This window comes from Caretta caretta, chromosome 12 (genome assembly GCF_965140235.1).
Source record: "Caretta caretta isolate rCarCar2 chromosome 12, rCarCar1.hap1, whole genome shotgun sequence".
NCBI classification, from domain to species: Eukaryota; Metazoa; Chordata; order Testudines; family Cheloniidae; genus Caretta; species Caretta caretta.
Genome location: NC_134217.1, coordinates 39,695,443 through 39,716,829, shown reverse-complemented (window position 1 = coordinate 39,716,829; position 21,387 = coordinate 39,695,443). Strand labels below are relative to the sequence as shown.

The 21,387-nt window shown below is 43.2% G+C and overlaps 1 protein-coding gene across 9 annotated transcripts in view; it reads left to right on the top strand.

Moving 5' to 3' along the window:
* The window catches only part of GALNS (galactosamine (N-acetyl)-6-sulfatase), a 66,739-nt gene that overhangs the window by 25,013 nt on the left and 20,339 nt on the right, over nucleotides 1–21,387 (top strand). For all 9 annotated transcript variants that reach the window (XR_007359297.2, XM_048870834.2, XM_075118470.1 and 6 more), the window contains 2 exons: nucleotides 7,130–7,266; nucleotides 9,890–9,992. Coding sequence is in view for 8 of the 9 variants with exons in the window: in XM_048870834.2 (XP_048726791.1) it covers nucleotides 7,130–7,266; nucleotides 9,890–9,992 (240 nt within the window). In the remaining variant the exon portion in view is untranslated. The remainder of the gene's footprint in view (nucleotides 1–7,129; nucleotides 7,267–9,889; nucleotides 9,993–21,387) is intronic.

Below are 21,387 nucleotides of genomic sequence, written 5' to 3'. Positions count from 1 at the left end.
AGACTGCTTTTCAAACCCATGGTCCATAATGTGCTGCTTCATTCTGTGTTGTGGATGTGCTAGCATGAGTGATATCTTTAAATAAATACATAAATACATAATAACAGATATTGATAGGTCTTCTATGCTTGTATTCTTGCAATCAAGGCTCCTGCAGTCTGATGCCCACAGCAGAACTGTCCTCAGGTGAGAAGTACAGCATTGCTTCAGGTTTTTGGGTAGTGCAACTCTGCCGTTGCCTTCTAGTATTACAGTCGCATGTATAGTTTTTATCATGCTATTTCTCAACAATTGCCTTTTCTAGACATAGTGGGTGGAGAGCTCCCTTCTGCAGTTTTGTGCCTATTTTACCTATCGTATGTTGAAGTTACAGACTTCATATGGTTTATTGTAAATCCAAACTAATTAGCCCATGTTCCACTTATTCTGAGTGGATGCAAGAAATGTCACGTTACTCGTAAGCCTCAAAGGTGATAGAGAAAGAAGCTGAGGTCTTCTCTGCACCTACAGAGCAACGACTGCTGGACAATGTCAGTGGAAGCTTTTACCTTCCCAACCTGACCAGGAGGGAGGAGTCAGAGGTTAATTCAGAGTTAGTGCCCATGTAATCATCGAATTCTCTGGTAAATCAGTCCGGAGCTTTGCCTTCCAGGATTAGTGCTGGTGGTTTTTATATGGACACAAGTCCACCAGGAATTGGAGTGAACCACAAACTGTTTCATAGAAATGACCAAACATCTATCAGATGGTGACAACTTTTGGTTACTGTTGGCTGAGGCCACGTTCAAAGCCTTAACCTGCTGTTGAAAGTTTCCCTATCCTGTTGCCTGTGCCATTCAGTTGCTCAGTCCCGCCAAACTACTGGAGTTAGTCCTTCTCTGGAAGGGTCATGTCTCCTTGTTGGTGGTCAATTTGATAAATGCAGACTAATGCACATTGGAAAACATAATCCTGACTATACATACAAAATGATGGGATATAAATTAGCTGTTACCACTCAAGAAAAGATCTTGGAGTCATTGCTGATAGTTCTCTGAAAACATGCGCTAAAAGTGTAGCAGTAGTCAAAAAAGTGAACAATATTAGGATCCGTTAAGAAAGGGATAGATAATAAGACAGAAAACATCATAATGCCACTATATAAATCCATGGTACGCCCACACCTTCAGTACTGCATGCAGTTTTGGTCACCCCATATCAAAAATACTATATTAGAATTTGCAAAAGTACAGAGAAGGGCAACAAAAATGATGAGGGGTATGGAACAGCTTCTGTATGAGGAGAGATTAAAAGACTTGGACTTTTCAGCTTGGAAAAGAGACGACTAAGGGGGGATGTGACAGAGGTCTATAAAATCATGACTGCTGTGGAGAAAGTTAATAGGGAAGTATTATTTACTCCTTTACATAATATAAGAGGGGACCACCCAATGAAATTAATGGGCAGCAGGTTTAAGAGAAACATAGGGAAGTATTTCTTCACGCAGCGCACAGTCAACCTGTGGAACTCTTTGCCATGGGATATTGTGAAGGCCAGAACTATAACAGAGTTCAAAAAAGAATTTGGTAAGTTCATGGGGGATACATCCATCGATAGCTATTAGCCAACATGGTCAGGGATGCAAACTCATTTTCTGAGTGTCCCTAGCCTCTGGTTGACAGAAGCTGGGAGTGGACAATATTGGATGGATCAGTGATTGCCTGTTCTGTTCATTCCCTCTGGGGCACCTGGCATTGGCTACTGTCAGAAGACAGGATACTGGGCTAGATGAGCCATTGGTCTGACCCAGTGTGGCCATTATGTTCTTATGCTGACAATCTTACTGACTTGTAGTTTGGTTTTTTTTTAGTGGGTGTATTTCTTTATTTCAAATAAAAGGAATGTTGAGTAGAAATTATAAAGTGGACGGTTCTAATAAGAACATCAGTAGTGCTATAGGTAACCAGTTTGGGGCGGGGTGGGGGTCATGCCACAGGAGGCTGCTGCTGGTGTTGGCATCAAAATTCAGTTCCTTTTGGCTCCACGTTTTGGCATGTTTATTCATACACAAATCCCCTTTCTATAGCTTCCTCCCCCGCTCCATTTTCCAGGTGAATTCATAACAAGTCAACATTTTAAACATTCCCTGCATCACATCTGCCTTCTGGAAGGATCCAGCTGAAAGAAATTCATATTCTGCTGGTATTTGAATCCTTCTCCTTCTCTCTTTCTGCATGCCTCCTCCCCTTCTCTCCCCAGTTCCTGCTCCCTGAAGGAGAAAAGAACATATCAACCCAAAGACAGCATTGCAACCTTTTCTTCACTATCTCCCATGGGGCGCAAATTGAAATTGAATTAGACAGGGATATCAGGTCTGCTCGCTGTGATAACTGTAAAAGGATTTTATTTAAAAACACCCTGACATTTGTTCACCCAGTTTCAAATATTTAGCTTTTCTCCTTTCCTTTCCTGGCGGGGGCGACTTTATTAATTGTCGCCTTTGATTCACAGTTAAAGCTTGAAAGTGCTGATAACAGCAGTGGTGACTATTTCTTCCCGCAACGTGGCCCACAGCAAAAGGATTTCATTTTCTTAAAGACGTTATGTGTTCACCGAGAGTTTATTTTTTTTAAAAAAAGGGGGGGGAGAGCCCTTCTTACGTGCGTAATGCCAGCTGTTCCTCACTGATAGGAGGAATATCTGATCTTTCTCTTCTTTTATATGTTATTTATTTTCTCTGGGCTGTTACTCTCTCTGGATTTTTATTTTTCTTTTCATAAGAAAAAATGGAAGAGGCAACTAGAACGAGAGTGCTGTTGACAGGAGAAAATGGTAATTTTAAAAAAAATTCTCTGAAAATGCTTCACAGTTTTTATAAATATTAACCTTTTTTATTTTTTTCCCTCTCTTTGTGGTGCTGCAGAGCACAGATAAATCCAACTGGCTGTGGCACTGGTGTTTAATTTCCTTAAGAAGTTTTCTCTGCTTCACGGAAGAACGTTGTCTGAGACCAGAAACGTAACTGGATGATTAAAGGGAGTCATCTACATCTGGTTATGTTTAATAAAGGCCGGTACAAGAAGTCAGTGGTGGCCTAATAGGACTGTCACAGTGTATAAATTTAGGTAGTACTAGAGGCCCACGTCTCAGCTTGGCTATTGCTTCTTGCTGTCTGTTAGCCAAAAGATTTAGGTGACAGGATTGAGTGGCAACATGAAAAGTGATTTTTTTTTATTTGCCTTATAAACTGTGAAAGGCCTAATTACAAAGTCTTACATGCTAGCTGTCCTGTTCATTCCTGCTGCAGCAGGAGTACATGGAGAGCAGGCACGTTAATAACTATATCATGTGCCAAATATCCCCTTTATTCATCTCTCAAATCCTTCACGTGGCATTTCTCCAACCTCACAATGCCTGCCACGTGCAAAGGGTAAATAGCAGGGGGCGAACATACGAGACACTCAGCACCTCCTGGTGTGTGAAGTTGTCCACCTTTGTCAGGAACGGCTGTGATAGCTTCTTTGAAGGAGGATAATCTTGTTGTTGTTTAGTGTCAGGACCGGCTCGAGGCACCAGCAAAGCAAGGACGTGCTGGGGTGGCACAATTCCAGGGGCGGCGTTCTGGCCCTCCCCCCACCCCCTTTTTTTGTTGTTGCTTGGGCAGTTGCTCTCTCGGAGGTTGGGGTGGCAAATTATTTTGCTAGGGCCAGCAAAAAACCGAGAGCCGGCCCTGTTTAATGTCTGCACTCTTAACATGTGCACAGCCCTTTACAAAACACCCACACATACGGCAAGATCCTTGCTCTAAGGAGCTGACAATCTAGAGGGTATGTCTACATTGCAGCTCGGGGTGAGCCTCCTAGCCCTAGTTGACAGACTCATGCTAGCTCGGTGAAGGGGATGGGTCTTAGAGCCCGGACTCCAACCCAAGCAGGAATGTCTGCACTGCTATTTTTAGCCCTGTAGCATGAGCCTAAGTCAGTTGCTTTGAGACACACTGCTGTGGGTCTTTTTTTTATTGTCTGTTTGGTTTTTGCAGAGTAGATGTACCCAAAGGGAGCAGTGTGGAGACAGTAGAGCGTAAGGAGCAACAGCAGCAGCATACTAGCACCCATCAGAATGGGGTCAGTGGGGCCTGACCTCTCCCCAGATCTCTGTATCTGAGAGCTACACAAGAGCATTTTTGTTGATGTTTGAATCAGCAATAAAAACGCATGCCTGTCATTCGGGGGAGGGATAGCTTGGTGGTTTGAGCATTGGCCTGCTAAACCCAGGGTTGAGAGTTCAATCCTTGAGGGGCCCATTTAAGGATCTGGGGCAAAAATTGGGGATTGGTCCTGCTTTGAGCAGGGGGTTGGACTAGATGACCTCCTGAGGTCCCTTCTAACCCTGATATTCTATGATTCTTGCAAAGGATCAGGGAGTATGTGTGTAACCATTATGTATGTGCAATGAGCCGCAGTCCCATTGGTGTCTGACTTAGTTGTTGGGGTGGAAGGCAATGGGAGGTTTGCCTGAGTAAGGACTGCAGGATTTGGTGCAGTGTATGTAGGTTTTCTTTGCTTTGGTCTGAAGGGAGAAAATATGGAACTCCCAGTACCAGTGCACATTATAAAACTAAAACAGTACGTCCAGATTCACTGTAAAATGGGACTGTTCCAGTTCCTTCTCCGAGGTTGTGTAGCAGAGAAAGTTGCAAGCAGCTTCCCTCCATCCTCTCTTCCAAATGAGGACATGAACCTTTAGAAGAGTTTGTGTACATACCTGCCTCTTGTGTTCCTCATGTGGAGGACCGTTTAATATTTCAGGTCCTGTGATTTAACCCCTTCCCATCCCTTACTGCCCACAAAAACAGGCTGATCCTAGCCTCTTCCAAAGTACCTCAGTGCACCAAAAGTTCTGAATCAAACTACGAGCCTGATCCTACACAATCTTTCACATGCCAGTAATCCCACTAATTTCAGTCAGATTACCCTACTGATTATAGGCTATTTTCATAAATAAGGGTTTCCAGGATCAAGCCGTCTCTATGCTTGCTGCTTTGCATTCTGTTTCTCCTGCATGGGAACAGGGGAAGCATTGCCCATATCCTACCTCAGTATTAAATGCTCCTGTCAGTGTTCTGTGATGAATTCAAACGGTTAAGAATTGAAATTACTGTAATCCAGCAGAGTGATATTGCAATGTTAAACGCTTAATCCGTCCCACTAGTGCAAGCACAGCATGCAGCCTGTTGTTTTTGGAAAGAGGAAAATACTGTAATTTTCAGAAATATCTTTTAATTCCCTGCTTAAATCCTTAGATGTTCACTTTTTCAACCTATTGGCCATCTAGCCACTTAGAGCAAGAGGTTTAGTATTTCAGAAAAAGGTTTGTTTCCCTTAATAGGGCTGAAGAATCTAAAACAACTGAGCTGATATGTTGCAGAGTTCCTCTTTTATCATAATTTGCTCCAGTATTTAAATCAGGGGTCTCAAACAGGTGGGCCGCATGCGGCCCGCAGAGTTATTTGCTGCAGCCTGCCAAGCTCCCCCCCCCCCCCCCCCCGGAGTTATTTCCTGTGGCCGCCAAGCTCCCCCCACCCCCCCCAGTGCGGCGCGTCCCTGCTCCTCTTCCTATTTCCAGGTGTTTCCCACCGCCAAAAGCTGTTTGGCGGTGCTTAGCACTTTCCAGGAGGGTGGTGGGAGGAGCAGGGAGCGCACGCTTAGGGAAGGAGGTAGAGAAGAGGTGGGGCAGGGGGGGATTTGGGGAAGGGGTGGAATAGGGGCAGGGAGGGGGCAGAGTTGGGGTGGGGGCTTTGGAGAAGGGGTTGGAATGGGGAGGGGGAAGGGGTGGGGCCTCATGGAAGGGGTGGAGTGGGGGCAGAGGAGGGGGGTTTTGTATCTTTGTATGAAAAGGTGTCAGTGATGCGGCCCTCAGGCCAATGTACTCGTCCTCTTGTGGCCCTCATAGTGATTTGAGTTTGAGATCGCTGCTTTAAATACACTTTTAGTGTCAGCTTAGTAAATGGAGATCATTACTTATTAGCAGGAAGATTCATGGATAAGGCAGGCTTTGATGGTCATGATGTTATGACAGATATTGGTATCCTTGGTATATTGGTAGAACATGTGAATCTGCCTTGGATGGAAAAGAAATAAAATGTTTTTTTTCCACTGTACAAGTATATTGAATTGTGTCACATGGCTCCTTGTTTCCGAGTTTGCGGTATGCCTGGGAAGGTTCTGTTGTGTCACGTCTGGTACTGATGCATCTTAGCGCAGAGCGCTCATACTCTCTCACTTGACTGAAGATATCTCCCTCAACTTTGTGTAATGTCGGTTAATTCCCCATCCCAAGGCAGATGATAGTCTCCTAACATAGTAGCATAGCACAGAAAGATAGAAGGGGTGTGCGTGTGTCTGTGAAAAAATCAGTCAGAAGGTAATTGGTGGAAACAAATACTGTGTGTGATGCTTGTTTTTAAAACTGGGATAATTAAGACAGAAGGAATTATAAATATTGCTACCAGTTAAAATTAAAAATCTCTTTTAAAAAAAAAAAAAAAAAAAACCACTAAAGCGAAAAAATGGTGGTTTTTCCTCCCTGATAAAAAATACTCTAAAATATTCCAGATTCACCATTCTAGAATTGTTGAAAACTATTTGCAGATGAGGTCATTGGGCCCTGAAGATCACTCCACATCCACCCACTTCTGTACTTGCTGGGAGCTCACTCCTGGCAGTGCAGGGCTCCGGAGGGGGCCAATGGATGGAATAAATCAAGGGGGACTTCATACGGAATACTGAGTTTTCAATCTCAAAATGAGTAATAATTTGCCTGTGCACACCAGGGGGGCCGTAAGCGCCACAAAGTATGAATGAATGAATGGAAAGTGGGTGAAATAAAGGGAAAGGTTTAAAAAAAAATTCCATAAAAAACAACATGAAAGGAGGAAAGGCCTGATTCAGCCCTCTAGAAACTAATGGGGACTTTGCATATGACTCTTACGTGAGCAGGATCAAGCCCCAAGTGGGAAATTTTGAGAGATGCAAAAAAGGAATGGGACTGAGAAAGCAGCTCTTTTGTAGCGGAGAGGCAGGCAGCCTTGTCTGCTTGAATTTGTATGGAAGGTCTGTGCAAACGCTCTTCGTTGTCTTGTCGATTTCAGGTGAGTCATCAGATGGGTAACGTGATGGATCTCTTCACCACCAGCCTCTCCCTAGCTGGATTGCAGCCTCCCAGTGACCGACACATTGACGGTATTGACCTTTCTCCTGCCATCCTGCAGGGCAAGCTAATTGACAGGTTAGTTTTGAGCATGGAGCTCACAGCTCCTCCCTTGTGGTTATTGGAGGGGGGCAGAATTCATTTGTTTATTTTAAAAATCCCTTCTTTAAAATTATTATTACTTTAGAAACAGGCCTGGTGTACTTTATGTTCCTGATGGCTGAATTGGAGTGAGAACCAGAGATTTACTTTCTGTGCTAATTATGTGCTGGAGCTAGCGAGGTGGGATTTCTTGAAACTCAGCATACTGCCATGAAATGGATTCCGATGGATTCAGTTGTCCAGGGATTAGCACATATCCCTGGAACAGCATAAGGTCACAGTGAGGTTAAATTCCGTGAACTCTAACCTGGTTAGGGAAAGGAGGTTTAATTATTTATTACTGTGGAGCAACCAAGAGTGTCTGGGTCCTTCACAAAACACAGCCACTGCCTGAAAGAGCATATGGTCAAAGGCCTTGATCCTGGAAAGGGACTTCACTGAAACCCCATTTATTCCTCTGGCTCTGCTTGTGTGGATCCTTTTTCACGGTTGGGCCCAAATTTTAGACTTGACTTGAAGAGCTGGGATAATGAGCAGCAGGGAGTGAGGGTGGGCTGGGTGTTAAAACGAGACAAGATTAGACAGGGAACATGCTTGACTTCCTGTCCTGGGCAATGTAGAACTGGTGAGTATTTCCAGGAATGGTTTAATTGAGCAGAGGGAAGCAGCCTGACAAATCAAATTAGTGAGGATGTTCCATAAATAGGGGAGAGCATGAAAAAAGGCACAGGGATGCTTGCAGGATTCATCTGTGTTCTCTTCTGTGTTGACCTTGAACCTTAGGTCGGTAAAGCTATTTTTGTGCCCATTAGGGCAGAAAGCACCTGCGTAGCTCTGCAGGTGATTCACCTAGTGTCTAATTTAGGGCGTTACTGGATCTGCGAGTGCTGTGAAATGTTTGCAGTTAGCATTACTTTGTTTCTTTAAGGTTGAAGAGGTTCTTTACTGACATAAATGAGTTTTTTCATTGGAGAGGCGAACATTTTATTACTCTGCCACTTGCACTACAATAATTGTCACTTCAGTGCACAAGGTGAACCAGGTCAGGTCTTCCAAAGCCAAAAACTCCATTAATGTTTCTTTTCCAGTGGGTTAGATTTTAACATTCTTTTTGGCTAAGAAAGCAGGAACAGTAAAGATGATTTGGGGATGGAAAAGATTGTTTTTTAAAACAGAAGACCTTATACAAACACGCTCAACTAAAGAAAGTTCCTCGAGGAATGAGTATTATGGGTGAGCGAGAACCGGATGAGTGAGTCCTTTTCTTTCACTAGTGTGAACATTTTGGACCCCGTTCTGCATTCTTGCAACCCCCCTCACTCCCATTTTCCGTTAGGAGTTTTTGGTGCATACAGAGTGGACCAAAAGGAATGGGGCCTGTGTGCTAAGCTGGGTTTTTCCCTTTGTTCACAAGCTCCTCATAAATACAAAGAGTAGAAGACACTCATTGTGCAGGGAGTGATGGAGACTGTACTTCATACTCAAAACAGAAGGGATCTAAGACCATTCCTGTGCTTCAGTCAGGGAGATTTTTAACCTTCTCTTACCGTAAACATATGGTCTTCAAGGTGGCACCATAGAACCAGACAGTTCTTCCAAAATAGGAATTCTGAGTCCAAACCAAAGCTGCAGATTCAGAACTGATGATGACCAACTTTCTGGCTTCATATAGCAGCCTATAACTACCGGAAAAAGCTGACCAAGCTGGATGTCCTTGTATGAGGAACTCTACCAACAGTCTGCCCTTGAAAGATGCTTCAGTTCTGCAGAAATTGAGTGGTCCAGTTTCACCTTCCATTCCAAGAGCAACAGTGTGCTTTGTCAGTGAAACCAAAGGGAAGAGGGGGGACAGTGCTGAGCTCATCACAACATTTTTTGAAAGGGGGGGGCAGGCCATTAACTGTTCTGAATGGAATATGTTTTCTAATATATCCCCAGTGTGCTCCCTAAATTGAGACCCCTGGGCATTTGAGAAAAGGCAGCATCCAGAATTACATTAGGCCAAGTTAAAGGGAAGGCTTTTTGAGAAATTGATGGGGGTGGAATATAAAGCATGTTGGAGTGCTAGGATCTGTGATTTGGGTGCATTCTGAGATGGCAGTGGAAAGCAGAATGCGTCTTTAATGCCGTTTTCCCCCTTTTCTGGCTAATCAGCCTGTATGACAGTAACAGCTGGTAGTCTGGTGCTCTCTAGCTGTCCTCAGCCATAAACAGGAGACCAAGCATCACATGTTCTGTGAATTCCCATCACACACTCCACTCTTCTGAGACATTTGGTGTTTAAATCGTCACGCTCGATAGAAAATTACAGGGGCTGATAGTTCAAGGATTAACAATCACTGGCAGCCCGGTTGTATAATGCTTCATTCTTGCGCAATGTGAGCTCTCAACTTGATGAACACTTTAAAAAATGTTAATTGAAACCCTTGCAGTGGAGACTATTAGAAGGCAGCCTGTTCCTGACTGATAGCTGAATCGGAAGTCAGACTCCATTAAAGTGTTTGTCTCCCTTATCAGTGTGCCTGCCCAAGCACTTGTTTAGGCACATTGCATTTCTCATGCAGCTGCACTTCCCCTCCCCCTTCTGCTTCCCTGTCAGGCCGATATTCTATTACCGTGGCAACGAGATGATGGCAGTAAGACTTGGGCTTTACAAGGCTCACTACTGGACCTGGAGCAACTCCTGGGAGCAGTTCAGTCAGGTAACAGAAAACAAACCCCCCTCGTTTAGTTTATTTTCCCCATTCCCAACTTGCATCAAGTGACATTTTCGTCATGGGGGCAAAAAACCCATTAAAGGGGAATTTGAAATTATTGGCATGTCCCTGCGCTCCATTTTAAACCAGCCATTTATTGGAGACATTGATGTGTAATTACTGCTGGATCTGTACTAAAAAGTGAAAGGAGGAAGGAGACTAGTAGTTCAGCACCTTCATATTGAAGTCAATGTCATTCCAGGGCAATAACAGAAAATTGTCCTCTTGGGTTGTTTTGGATGTTGGGGTGGTTGGTTTTTTTTAGCATCTAATATACTGTGATGTTCAGCATCTTTTCTTGATCAGTTCTTACCAAGCTTATATGTCACACCATTTGGAGTGTTACATTAAGTTGTTGGTATGGATCCAGTGTCTGATATGAGGAATTCAATGCCCCTCACTATTTAAACGAATATAAGGCTGTTTTGCTAAGCAATGCATGGAGAGGGAAGGAAGCCCAGCTGTCAGCAGCTGTACTGTGCAGAGAACAACAGTTGCTGAAAACAGAGCACATGTGTTTCATCTCTTACAAAAGTATGCTCAGACCTAAATCATTCTAAGACTTAGCACATTTTTGAGCTCTCTCAGTTGATCGTCCCTTTGTTATAAGTTATACGCTCTTGCTGTTTTTCTGATTTTGTATCTTTCTTGTTCCAAACTTGGGTAATAAACTCTGGGGCATTTCACAAATGGCAGCTCGCAATTGTGCCATGCTGATTATGCCCTTAAAGTGAAGTAAATATGCTATGGCACAGCTCTCAGCAATTTCAACAGCAGGCTGGTGGTACAGGGGGTTGTTTGTAAAATTATTACTATTTGTTATGTATGGTAGGCCCTCAGGGCTTCACAGGTGCAGAACAAAGTGCTACTGGCATTTGTGGATGTGAAAACAAGCATGTAGTTTGTATACTCAGGGCGACGGGGATGGGGTAGAGGCAGCATCAAGGAAGTAATTTACATTCATGGCTGTAAACTTTGTATCTAGAAAGACTGTAAGGCTCAAAGAGTCAAAGTTGCAATTTTACATGGCACCAAAGAGACTTACGGACTGGGAGGGAAAGTTGGCCCCCAAAATGCATCGCATACTTTATGCCATTGTTAACCCTTTGTGAGGGGGATGATGCAATCTATTGTTGACACTTGTATGTGAATAAAGCTTGGATCTTTCAAGTGACATGGAAAGAGTGTGGAAGATTTTCGCTGTGAGTGGGAACACTGGGAAAGAAGACAATGTCAGATGTGAATAACTGCTGTCCATTGTAATATAAGCACATACACACACTTACACACCTAGTTCAGAAAAAAATAAATACCTACACTGATCTAAGCCTGTTTGTACATGTCTGAATATGTGTGTAGCTGTGATAATGGAGACCAGTTACTCATTTCAAAGACACTCCTACTGTGAGCAGTGGCAGTTGTGTAATTAAGGAATATTTCTTTCTTTCTAAGTCTTTGTTTAACTATGGCTGATTAAAGTCAGTAATTATGCTGTACATCAGAGAGATGATTAAAAATTCGCTTGTATCACATGTGGTTGATGTGGGTAAAATTGGAGCACATTAGAGGACAGAATAGCCATTAACAACATGCAGAGGAAGCTGGGGCTGAAATTTGTTCCGATTCCTCTCATGTCCTCCAGACGTTAATTACAACCCTCACGAGTTTTAAATAAATAAATTAATAAATCCGAATGCAGAATGTTTTTACTGTTCTGATTTTTGTTTTCTTTTTTGCAAGCTTGTCATACATGACCGCTACACAGTTCCTCCTTGCTGTTACTGCTTTGTTATCAGTAATATTTATATTGTGGTTGGAGTTATCTTGGCAGAGTAGGAGGGGCCAGTTTTGCTTGCTGGCTTCATTGCAAATGGACTTTAATGTACACTTTTGTGACATTAGAAATCCCGATAGTCGACAGAACAGATGAGTTTGCCTTGCCAAGCCACTGGGGCTTTTGGCTAATAAGGCAAAATTTTTACCTTGTCTAATGGTGGGGTCTCCTGACTGGCTCATTACCTGATTATTTGAGTCCGATGTGGAGATGTATTAGACTCCCTTTGAACTTGGAAGCCTTTCACTCATAAAGATGATGGGGCCAAAGTCAGATCTGGTGAAAGCTGGTACAGTTTCATCATCTTTATTGGAGTTGCAACCATTTAAACAGGCCTGGGGTTGTCCAGATATATCAAAACAACTCTGTTTATTTTCAAGAGGTTTACTTTACAGATAATTTAGTATTTTGTTATTTTTGTAGAGTTGCTTCATTGTTTCATGTTTCAGCCAAACCTTCATTTGCTCTTGAAAGCCCCTTGTTAATTGGCAGAGTGGAAAATTACTAAATATAGATAGTCTTGTCAGAATTCAATTTTTTTCTTTAATTTTAATTATTAATATCAATTTTTATTTTTAAATTTTCACTGTTGCTTGATATTAAGTGGTGGGTAGGGTTGGGACATGGCTGTAGAGGGCTCCCTGTGCCACTGAGGGGCCCAAAACATGGGTGCAAGGTGCGAGGGAGGTTGCAGTCCTGACCTGGAGCAGAGAGCACCTGGCCAGGACTACACAGAGGAGGATGAGTCCCTGGCTGCAGGGGAGGCTACCCCACTGCTGAACAGTTCCTGCCTGCGAACAGCTCCCACACACCTGGCTGGTGGGTGAGTGAGTGGGGCCATGAGAATGGAGCTGCAGAGGACTCCCCGCGTGGTCACAGTCCGGTGACACCCGATCCCTGCATGTGCAAGATGTGGAGTAGGCTGCAATCGTGGGAGGGCAGAGCAGAAACCCTTGGCCAGGATGGCACGGGACCCTTTGGTCAGAACGGCCCGGAGGAAGGAAAGCCCCCAGCCACAGCGGAGGCCACCCCGCTACTGAATGGTTTTGTCCCTGGGCAGGAGCCTTTCAGCAGCAGGGTGACCTCCCCCACAGATGGGGACACACCCCGCACAAGCCTGGCTGGGAGTCTCCGCTCTGCCATGCAGTGGTGCTGGAACAATTTGTACAGGGGGGGTGCTGAGAGCCATTGAACCAAACTATAAACCCTGCGTATAATGGAAACCACTTCAAGCCAGAGAGTGCAGCAAGCCCTCCCAGCACCTCTAATTCCAGCACCTATGCTCTCCTGCTAGGACTGCAGCCTCCCCCCGACCTTGCTTCTGCAGGGATCCAGTGTCACCGTGCAGGAAGCAATCTGCTGTCATGGCCCTGCTCGTTCACTCCCATGACTGCGCTGCCAAAAGGCCAGTGACATTGGATCCCTGTAGGTACAACGTGTGGGGGGAGGAGCAGGCTGCACTCATGCCGTTACTGATGGATGCTTTTTTGTGTTGATTTCCGTGTCAGCTGAAATTGACATTTACCAGCATCTATCAATTTAAAACGAATCCCGCCAAACCGAAATACAGACAACTTACACTATTTTTAATTCATGCTTGGTGTGCCTTTGTTTTAAGATTTTTAAACCTGGAAATGCCACTGAGCAAACCAGAATCCAATTGATGTTAGGATTGGAAAACATCACATTGTTATCCTTCTGGCCCCAAGTGTGTCTTCTGAACACCTCCATGCTTTTCACCGTCAGGCTTGGTTAAGAAGAATTTGTGCAAGTTTAGGAATTTTAGCCTCTAACCTGGAAAGCTACTTGCTTGATTGCAGCATTAGGCAGCTAAGTAATAAAGTATGTGTAAAATGGAGCACAGAGGAGACGCTTACAGACAGCTAACCCCGGGAGATAACTCGGTTGTGCATGCTTCTCCCCATATGGCACTTGGAATATTTACACTGCAAAGATCCCAGCAGTCCACTGGTTTATAGTGTCTTTGCCTTATTAAACTCTCATGCCATTAACATGCTTTAACTGGTACCCATCATCTGCATTCTAGTTTGGGATTCAAATTTATGTCATCCGTCACAAAGATGAAATGTGTTGGTTTTTTGTTTTCTGGTTTTTTTTATCCTCCAGAGGCAGTATTTTCTAATCCAATTCCTCCCATAAATCGTTGTAATCTATTTATTAGCACTGTAGGACTATTTGGTGTTATCTTCCCTGCTATTTCTACTTGATTATTTAGATAACTTATATTCATGAACGGCTACTCCCTTGAATAGCATAAGGGAAAGAAATATAAACCCACTCAGTAGAAATAAGTGAGACTAAGGACTTGATGGCACACACCACTCCTGCCTGTAAATTACATGGGACGCTCACATGAGGAATATTTACCTAGCTGCCATCTTCGTACAATAAAAAGCCTTTGTGATTTACAAGTGGTTCATGTTTATGCAGTTTGAATTGTCTAACATCCAGGAGCTGATGAATAGGACAGAGATAAGTGAATTTACTGAGAGAATATATTTATATTTGTAAATAATTTGAGAAGTAATATGTATTCTATTCCAGAATTAGATTTGGTTTTGGACTGAAAAAAAGGAGACAAGGAGAAGTTTAAGAATTCTGTAGTCTCGGACTTCATTGCCGAGTCAGTAAATAAATGATTTCACAGGAAAAATACTTTCTTATTGACCTCTGGAGTTTAAAAAGAAGCTGTGAGAGCACCGGAAGTACAGTCTGCAGTGGTGTGGCAGAACCTGTACTGGATTCACCTGGAAGGCATCGGGCCAGATTTTCAGCTGCGGTAAGTCGAAATAGCTCCATTGAAATCAGTGCAGCTATGCTGCTTTAGACCTGCTGAGGATCTGGCCCGTACTGTCCTTTGCTTTGGTGCTTATGGCTATCCGAGCGTAGGCTCTTCCATGGCCCTATCATCGTTGGCAACCTTGCTCTTCCAGCCAAATCTCATAGTGATGAACACAGCAGTGTACATTACACATCCGGTGCAAATTGGTCAGAGGATCTATGTTACCAGTCAGGTAGGGTAGTTGGCTGGAAATTGAAGCTAGACAAATTTAGACTAGAAGTAAGGCACAAATATTTACCAGTGAGGGTAATTAACCATTGGAACAACTTACCAAGGACTGTGGTGGCCTCTCCACCATCAAGATTTGGATGTTTTTCTAAAATACATGCTGTAGTTCAAACAAGAATGAATTCAGGGAAGTCTTATGGCCTGTGTTATGCAGGAGATCTGCCTAGATGATCACAGTGGTCCCTTCTGGCTTTGGAATCCAGGAATCGCACCCAACTGGCATTCAAATGTAATTTATAGGGAAAGGGGGCAGAAAGGGAGATGTAGCCAGGAAACCAATTCAAGTGTAAGTTAGCCCCCTCACGCACCCCACCACTTTGCCTTACAGCCTTCTTTTAGTTGCTTTTCCTGCTGCATTCCCCTGCCATCCCTGTGGCATTTAATTTGCATATGTTTGGCACAACCATGGAATGCCAAACGGATACAAGATATGCACACAAGAGGTAGTGTATCACATACCACTGTTAGTCACCACTGAATTTAGCCCAGAAGAGGTCAGTGAAAAGAGGCAGATCCTGGAGCACAGGCAGATTTACTCTACCCACTCTGAAATACATATGCCTCATGCTCTTCATTGCTCTCCTGCTGCCCTGCCCACCTGATCAGGAGTAATGCTGAAGGGCTTAGAGGGAGGGAGGGAGGGAGCTGCATTTAGCCCTCCTTCCTTGGGAGGACAGGTCAGCTTTATGCAGGGCTGGGGGGGGGGGAATAAAGGGGGAAATTGTGGATTCTTGAAGGAATCTACTTGCCTCTTTTTTTTTGAGGGGTAATTAGATTCCTTCCAAAATCCCAATTTTAGTGCTTCATTAGAGGTGGCAAGAACGTGAGCCACCAGGAGGTTAAAGTTCTCGTCTCTGCTTAGTCCTGAGATCACTCCAACAGAGCGTAGCTCTTCAGTAGCACTGGTGAGTTGACCTTAACTGGATCTTTGCAAAAATATTTTTTTAAAAGCCCTTTGGTTTAGTGGATTGTGGCTAATAAACTTCAGCCTCTCTGCTGTCAGCTTAGTATCTTTAGTAGTTTTCAGTGGTTTTTCATAAAGGGTGTGTGTGTGTGTGTGTGTACACATACACACACCTATTGTTTCACTGTAAAATGCCAAAGGGGTTATTTGTGCTGCGGTCTGTTCTGATTGCCCTTCTCATCAACATGAAGGAATCGATAAAGCCTTTTCTGTGAGGGAGGATGTGAAGTCAAGTAGAACCTCACAAATAATGACATTTGATTGTGGTCCTCTGAGCATCTGAGCTAGCTATTGATCGCTTCTGCTTGAGAGCCGATGGAGACTTTTCGATTTGCCCCTTTTCTCCACTCCCTTCCAGACAGTTAACACATTAGAAGCGATTTTTGTTCAACAGGGCTGAAGCAGCTGCCATGAGAAACCAACACCCGCATTTTCAGGTGTTCGGTCACTCTGAGTTCCAGTGCTGGAGGCTTTTGCTGAGAACTGCCACGAGTGAGAATCACTGCTTTCCAGTGCTGTGGCAAGGACAAGAAGAAACAGCAGACTGCTGCAGTTTTGGGGATACCTGCCTCAAACAAGCTGGGTTTTTCCTAATACTAATATTCATTTTGTTGTTCTGTGTTTTGAGCATTGGAATGAGGAAACATTGACAAGGAGACAGTCTAGTGTTTGCTGTGCCACTATCATAATCCACAGTTGCTTGTAAATTCAGAACACTCTGGGATAGTGCCAGGGAGATGAATCGCCAGAGGGCTTACATTAACACAAGTGCTGATTCCATCGCTTGGCTAGGAGCCCAAAATGGCGAACTGTTGTATTTGTCTCATGTCATTATTGACATAGCATCTGTGGGCCATTTGCTCTGGAAATTGAGTCACAAGCCGTATAATCAACAGTCAGTAATTCTTGCTGAGGGGCTTACAGTGGGGCTGGAGCGGCAGACACTCCTGTCCCCTTAAAAGTCCACTTGTCCCGTCTGGAGGAAAGGTTTATTTTTATTTTTTATATGAGGAACTCTGTGTAATTTCTCTTCATTGTGCAATGGTACAAAACATCATCCCTGTCCAGGAGATCTGGTCCACTAGCAGACATGCTTCTGGTTGCTATTTGCAAGTAATCTGATGCTGTTTTAGTTGTCTGTTTCTAACAAGGCACAGAACTGTGACTAGCTATAGACATGTCTCTCGTGTTTTTATAAGTGTGCGGAAAAAGATCAGAGAATTTGTCTAAATACACCAGACTCTCGCTAGAACATGGGATTCGGTGACTGCATTATAGCGGGGAACGCGTTAAAATGAATTGCAATTAAAGTAATTAAATTTGGGATACGTGGCCGCGACCGCATAATATGCGAACTCGCGCTATATAGACGTGCGTTCTAGCGAGGGTCCAGTGTACAAGCAATTACCTTCCTTCTTTGTGAGGTCACTGTTTATTGTAAATGAACATCTTACCTCAGGTAAGGTGCAGAGTAAACTGTATTAGAATTGTGCAGGGAATCAATGGCCAGTTAAAAGCGCATTGTTAGTAACAGGCTCTCATAACGAAAATTATTTAAGGAAACAATATAATAAGTCTAATGATGGTTTTGGTTTTGTTGTGGGGAGGGCAGGAATTAGATCAACCCACTTCCCTAAAAGGGATTCTTCATTCTTTTCCTATATGAATTTCATTTTTAAGTGAAGCTGGCCATCTGGAACTTGGCAAAAACACTGATACGCATATGGTGTAGATCAAAGCTCCTCTGATTTCAGTGGATGGATGTTGATTTACACCAGCTGAGGATCAGGACCACTGTATCTAACATTAAAACCTGCAAAGCTCTTAGTTTCTAAGGCCTGTGCGGTTAGCTTTTCCTTTTAAAAAGAAATATCTAATTTGCCGAACAGTGGGAAATCATTTTGAAACAGTGACATGATTTCAAATTCCCTACCAGTCTTCACCAGTACAAATATCTAGAAAGAACAGTCATGTCTGCTTCATCAGCTCTCACTCCAGCTTGTGCAGAGAAGGCAGAAGGACCTTCTGTGAGGCAGGAATGAAAAGTAGTAATTCCTTTCATCCTGATATAGGAAGATCTAGACACTGTCGGCATCTCACTTCCCCCTCCCAAGCATCATACACAACCCTAATCTGCATGTTTCCCAAGACGCCAGAGGCACCGTCCAGATGTGCAAATGTGTGGATTGTCTGTTCCTGAAAATTCTTCCCAAGTCTCAAGCAGAATTGATTAAAAATTCTTTGCTCTGGAAAAGGGAAGCAATGCAGACGGAGCATCCTAGACTTTCAGTTTATTCATAGAGGATATTGTGTAGTTTCCTTCTCAAGAACTGGAAACAGCATTGAATTTACAAAGTGTTGGGAGAGGCAGAATTACTGTTACGATATTTAAATAGTAAAGTGATTTTCCAGAATATAAGCCGTTTTACTGCCTCTTCAACTGGGCATTGATACTGTTGGTGTCTCAGATAATGCCATTTTCAGCAATAGGATTCCATCAAGAGGAGGCTCAGAAATGTCCATTTTAATGGGAAATTGGGGTTTGATGCACTGTATGTAACCAACATTTTTTTCCCCATCAGCACATCTTAATTGCTCTGGCAAAATCTTTATGATGCCATCAGACCTCCTCACTTGCCTTGTACAATGGCAATGGATGTGTCCTCAGTCATCCTGCTGTGTATTGTACTCTGACACATGGTATAGTGTATATATAGTATTCAGATTATCAACAGGTTATTTATAATGTTTTTTATAGCCTCAGTCCTGCAGTCAGGTTAATGTGAGTGAACCCTTGAAGTGGATGGGCCACACAAGCATTCAGGATCTGCCTGTGCAGTTTCTATTGCAATACTGGTTTTTTGAGTTGCAAACAGGGCTCTGGTTAACTTGACTCATGAACCAGGTGGAAGTGTGCACGCTACGCATGCCTGCGTTCTTTATATTGGCCACCAGTAAAGTAGAGGCTTGAATTTTTAAATTGACAGTCATTGGTTTTGAAAGCTCTTCATGGCATAGGATCTTGGAGCATTGAGACCAGGAACCTTGTCCTGATGGATAGCAGCCTTTGTTCATCACCTGCCATTAGGGATCCCAGCACCCTAACGTCCTGTCTGGCACTCGGATGTATGCCAATGGACCTTTGGGACCAAACAGCTCTGACTGCAGAATCAGGGCTTTCCTCAATAACCACCCTGATGTTCCGGGTCAGTCTGACCTGGAACCTGCTTCCCCCTGCTGTCCAGCTCAGTCCATCCCTCCCTATCTTTAGAAGGCAGCTGACTACTGTTTTTCCCCAAAAAGGTGGTGGTGGTTTTTTTTTTTTTTTAGAGTGATCACTGTTGGTTCCTGTTTATCATCATCCACCCCTTGTACTGGATCCTCTCATTTGCTGTTACCTCTTCCTCTCTCTTTCACTTACCTAGATATTTATTATGCCAGGCTTATTCCCATTGGATCTCAGGGTCTTGACTTCTAAGAGGATCATTTTTAACTGTTGATGTTGTATTTTGATTTAGTGGTTGTTATGCTGGACAGTGTCTTCAGTGGAGATGGAGGGGGAATATTATTTTATTTAGTAGTTGATCTGCAAGTAGGAAAGTTTTGAGGCCCTCTCTGGGCCACAGCTGGATTTTGATGTCACACAGAACATCATAAAAATGATTCGTATTTGACTTCTTATTTGTGGAGATAAAGTTGAAAGGCCTTAGAATGTAAATGGTAGTTTCAGTCACATTTTCGGGGTATTATTTATCAATGTCACAGAGTGTTATGTTTGAGGGATTTTCTTTTTCCCTCTAGTAAATTAGATTTGAAGAGGGAATTGGCTTTTGAAGCTAGAGAGACAGGTAGCTTTTTGTTAGTTCTGAGACACCTTTGTGGAAGCCTTATTTCTCAGGAATCTGGGGGATATAATCGGGAACGTGTTCTGGAGCACCTCATTATGAGAATTACATTTCACCATTTGCTTCTCATATAAGCAGAGCAATGTAGAAGCAAATGCCCAAGAGAATAAATTCTTCCCTCAAACTAAAACGTTTGCAGTGGAGGAGCAGTGCATCAATTAGCAGGCTGTTAATTAAATAGCTTGTTTGATTTGCATCCAAATTATAATTTGTATGTTATATCTGGGCTTTGATACCTTTCCACTAACTGTTCCATGTATCTTTTTTAAGTTAAATTCTATTTTCCACTATTAAAACCTCATTCAGTCTCCAAAGTCTATGGTACGAGAAGATTAAAAGGTCAATCATTTTTGTATCCATTTAAAGTCCATTATTAGTTGCCCGCTACAACCTATCAAGCAACTCTCTTATTTTTTCCAGCCACTGATTCAGGAATCTATAGCTCTGTGCAGATAAATGGGATTTCATGGGCTTCTAACCTTCTTGCTTTATTGAAAAGCAGAATATTAACTGCTCCGCTGACCAGCTGTCCATTAAAAACATACAGGCTATTTTTAGAAAATTGTTTGCCAATCAAATCCTAACATCCGTGGAGAGCCTTTCAGTTTGTTTGTTGTTTTATAAGCAAATGGTACAACTGCTTTCCCCCCTCCATTTAAATATTACCACTTACCTTCTCTCTGGGTCTCTGTGCATGTCTCAGGGCGTTATGAAGTACTGTAAATAGCGCAGCATGTTAGCTGGAATTGTAAACCTGTGAGGTTTAACAAGTCCATTAGGTGCTAGTTCTTGCTAGTCTATGGGGCCCCCTGCTTTATTTTCTCTTTAGTGAAATTAGCACTTAAAATTTTTTGCTAGACCCAGAGCTAAAAGTGTTCTGTTAGCCGGTAGGACTGTAGGCCAAGCTCTAAGTTATTAGGGAGTTGACATCTGGCTAATAATTGGCTGGAGTTCAGGAGAGACACAACCTGGCAAAGCATACAAATGCACAGATGCAGAGAGCTAACTGCTCTGGATTTCTGAAGAGACAGCTCTGGGTGTCTCTGGGCTGGCTATTGAGGACTTAACCCATTGATGTTAGCAACTGAAATGTCCAGATACTTATCGTCGTCATACCAACCGCTACTGCTGGGGAAATCCTGATTTTTCCTTCCACAGAGTTTGATGGGCACTGGAGTTTTTTTCAGACCTAGTGCAGATCTTCCAGCCCACCTAGCATTACCAGGTTAATAACCTAATACCAGGACTTCGAGAAGCTGTAAATCAGAAAGACAAACATCTTTTTTTTTTTTTTTAATTAAAATGTACAGCTTTCTTCAGTGAAATATGGCTTTGGGTCAGATTCAGAGAGACTCTGAGCATTCGCATCTCCTATAGAAGTTAGCAGGAGTTGTGGGTGCTCATTGTCTCTTGGGATTATGCCCTTTAATTTTATTAGATTTTTTCCCCTTTATATCATTGTCACCAGCCAATCAGAACCCATCTATGCAGCTCTGTACTGCATTAATCAAAGAGAGGAGATGCTTTTTATGTGCAGAGTTGTTATG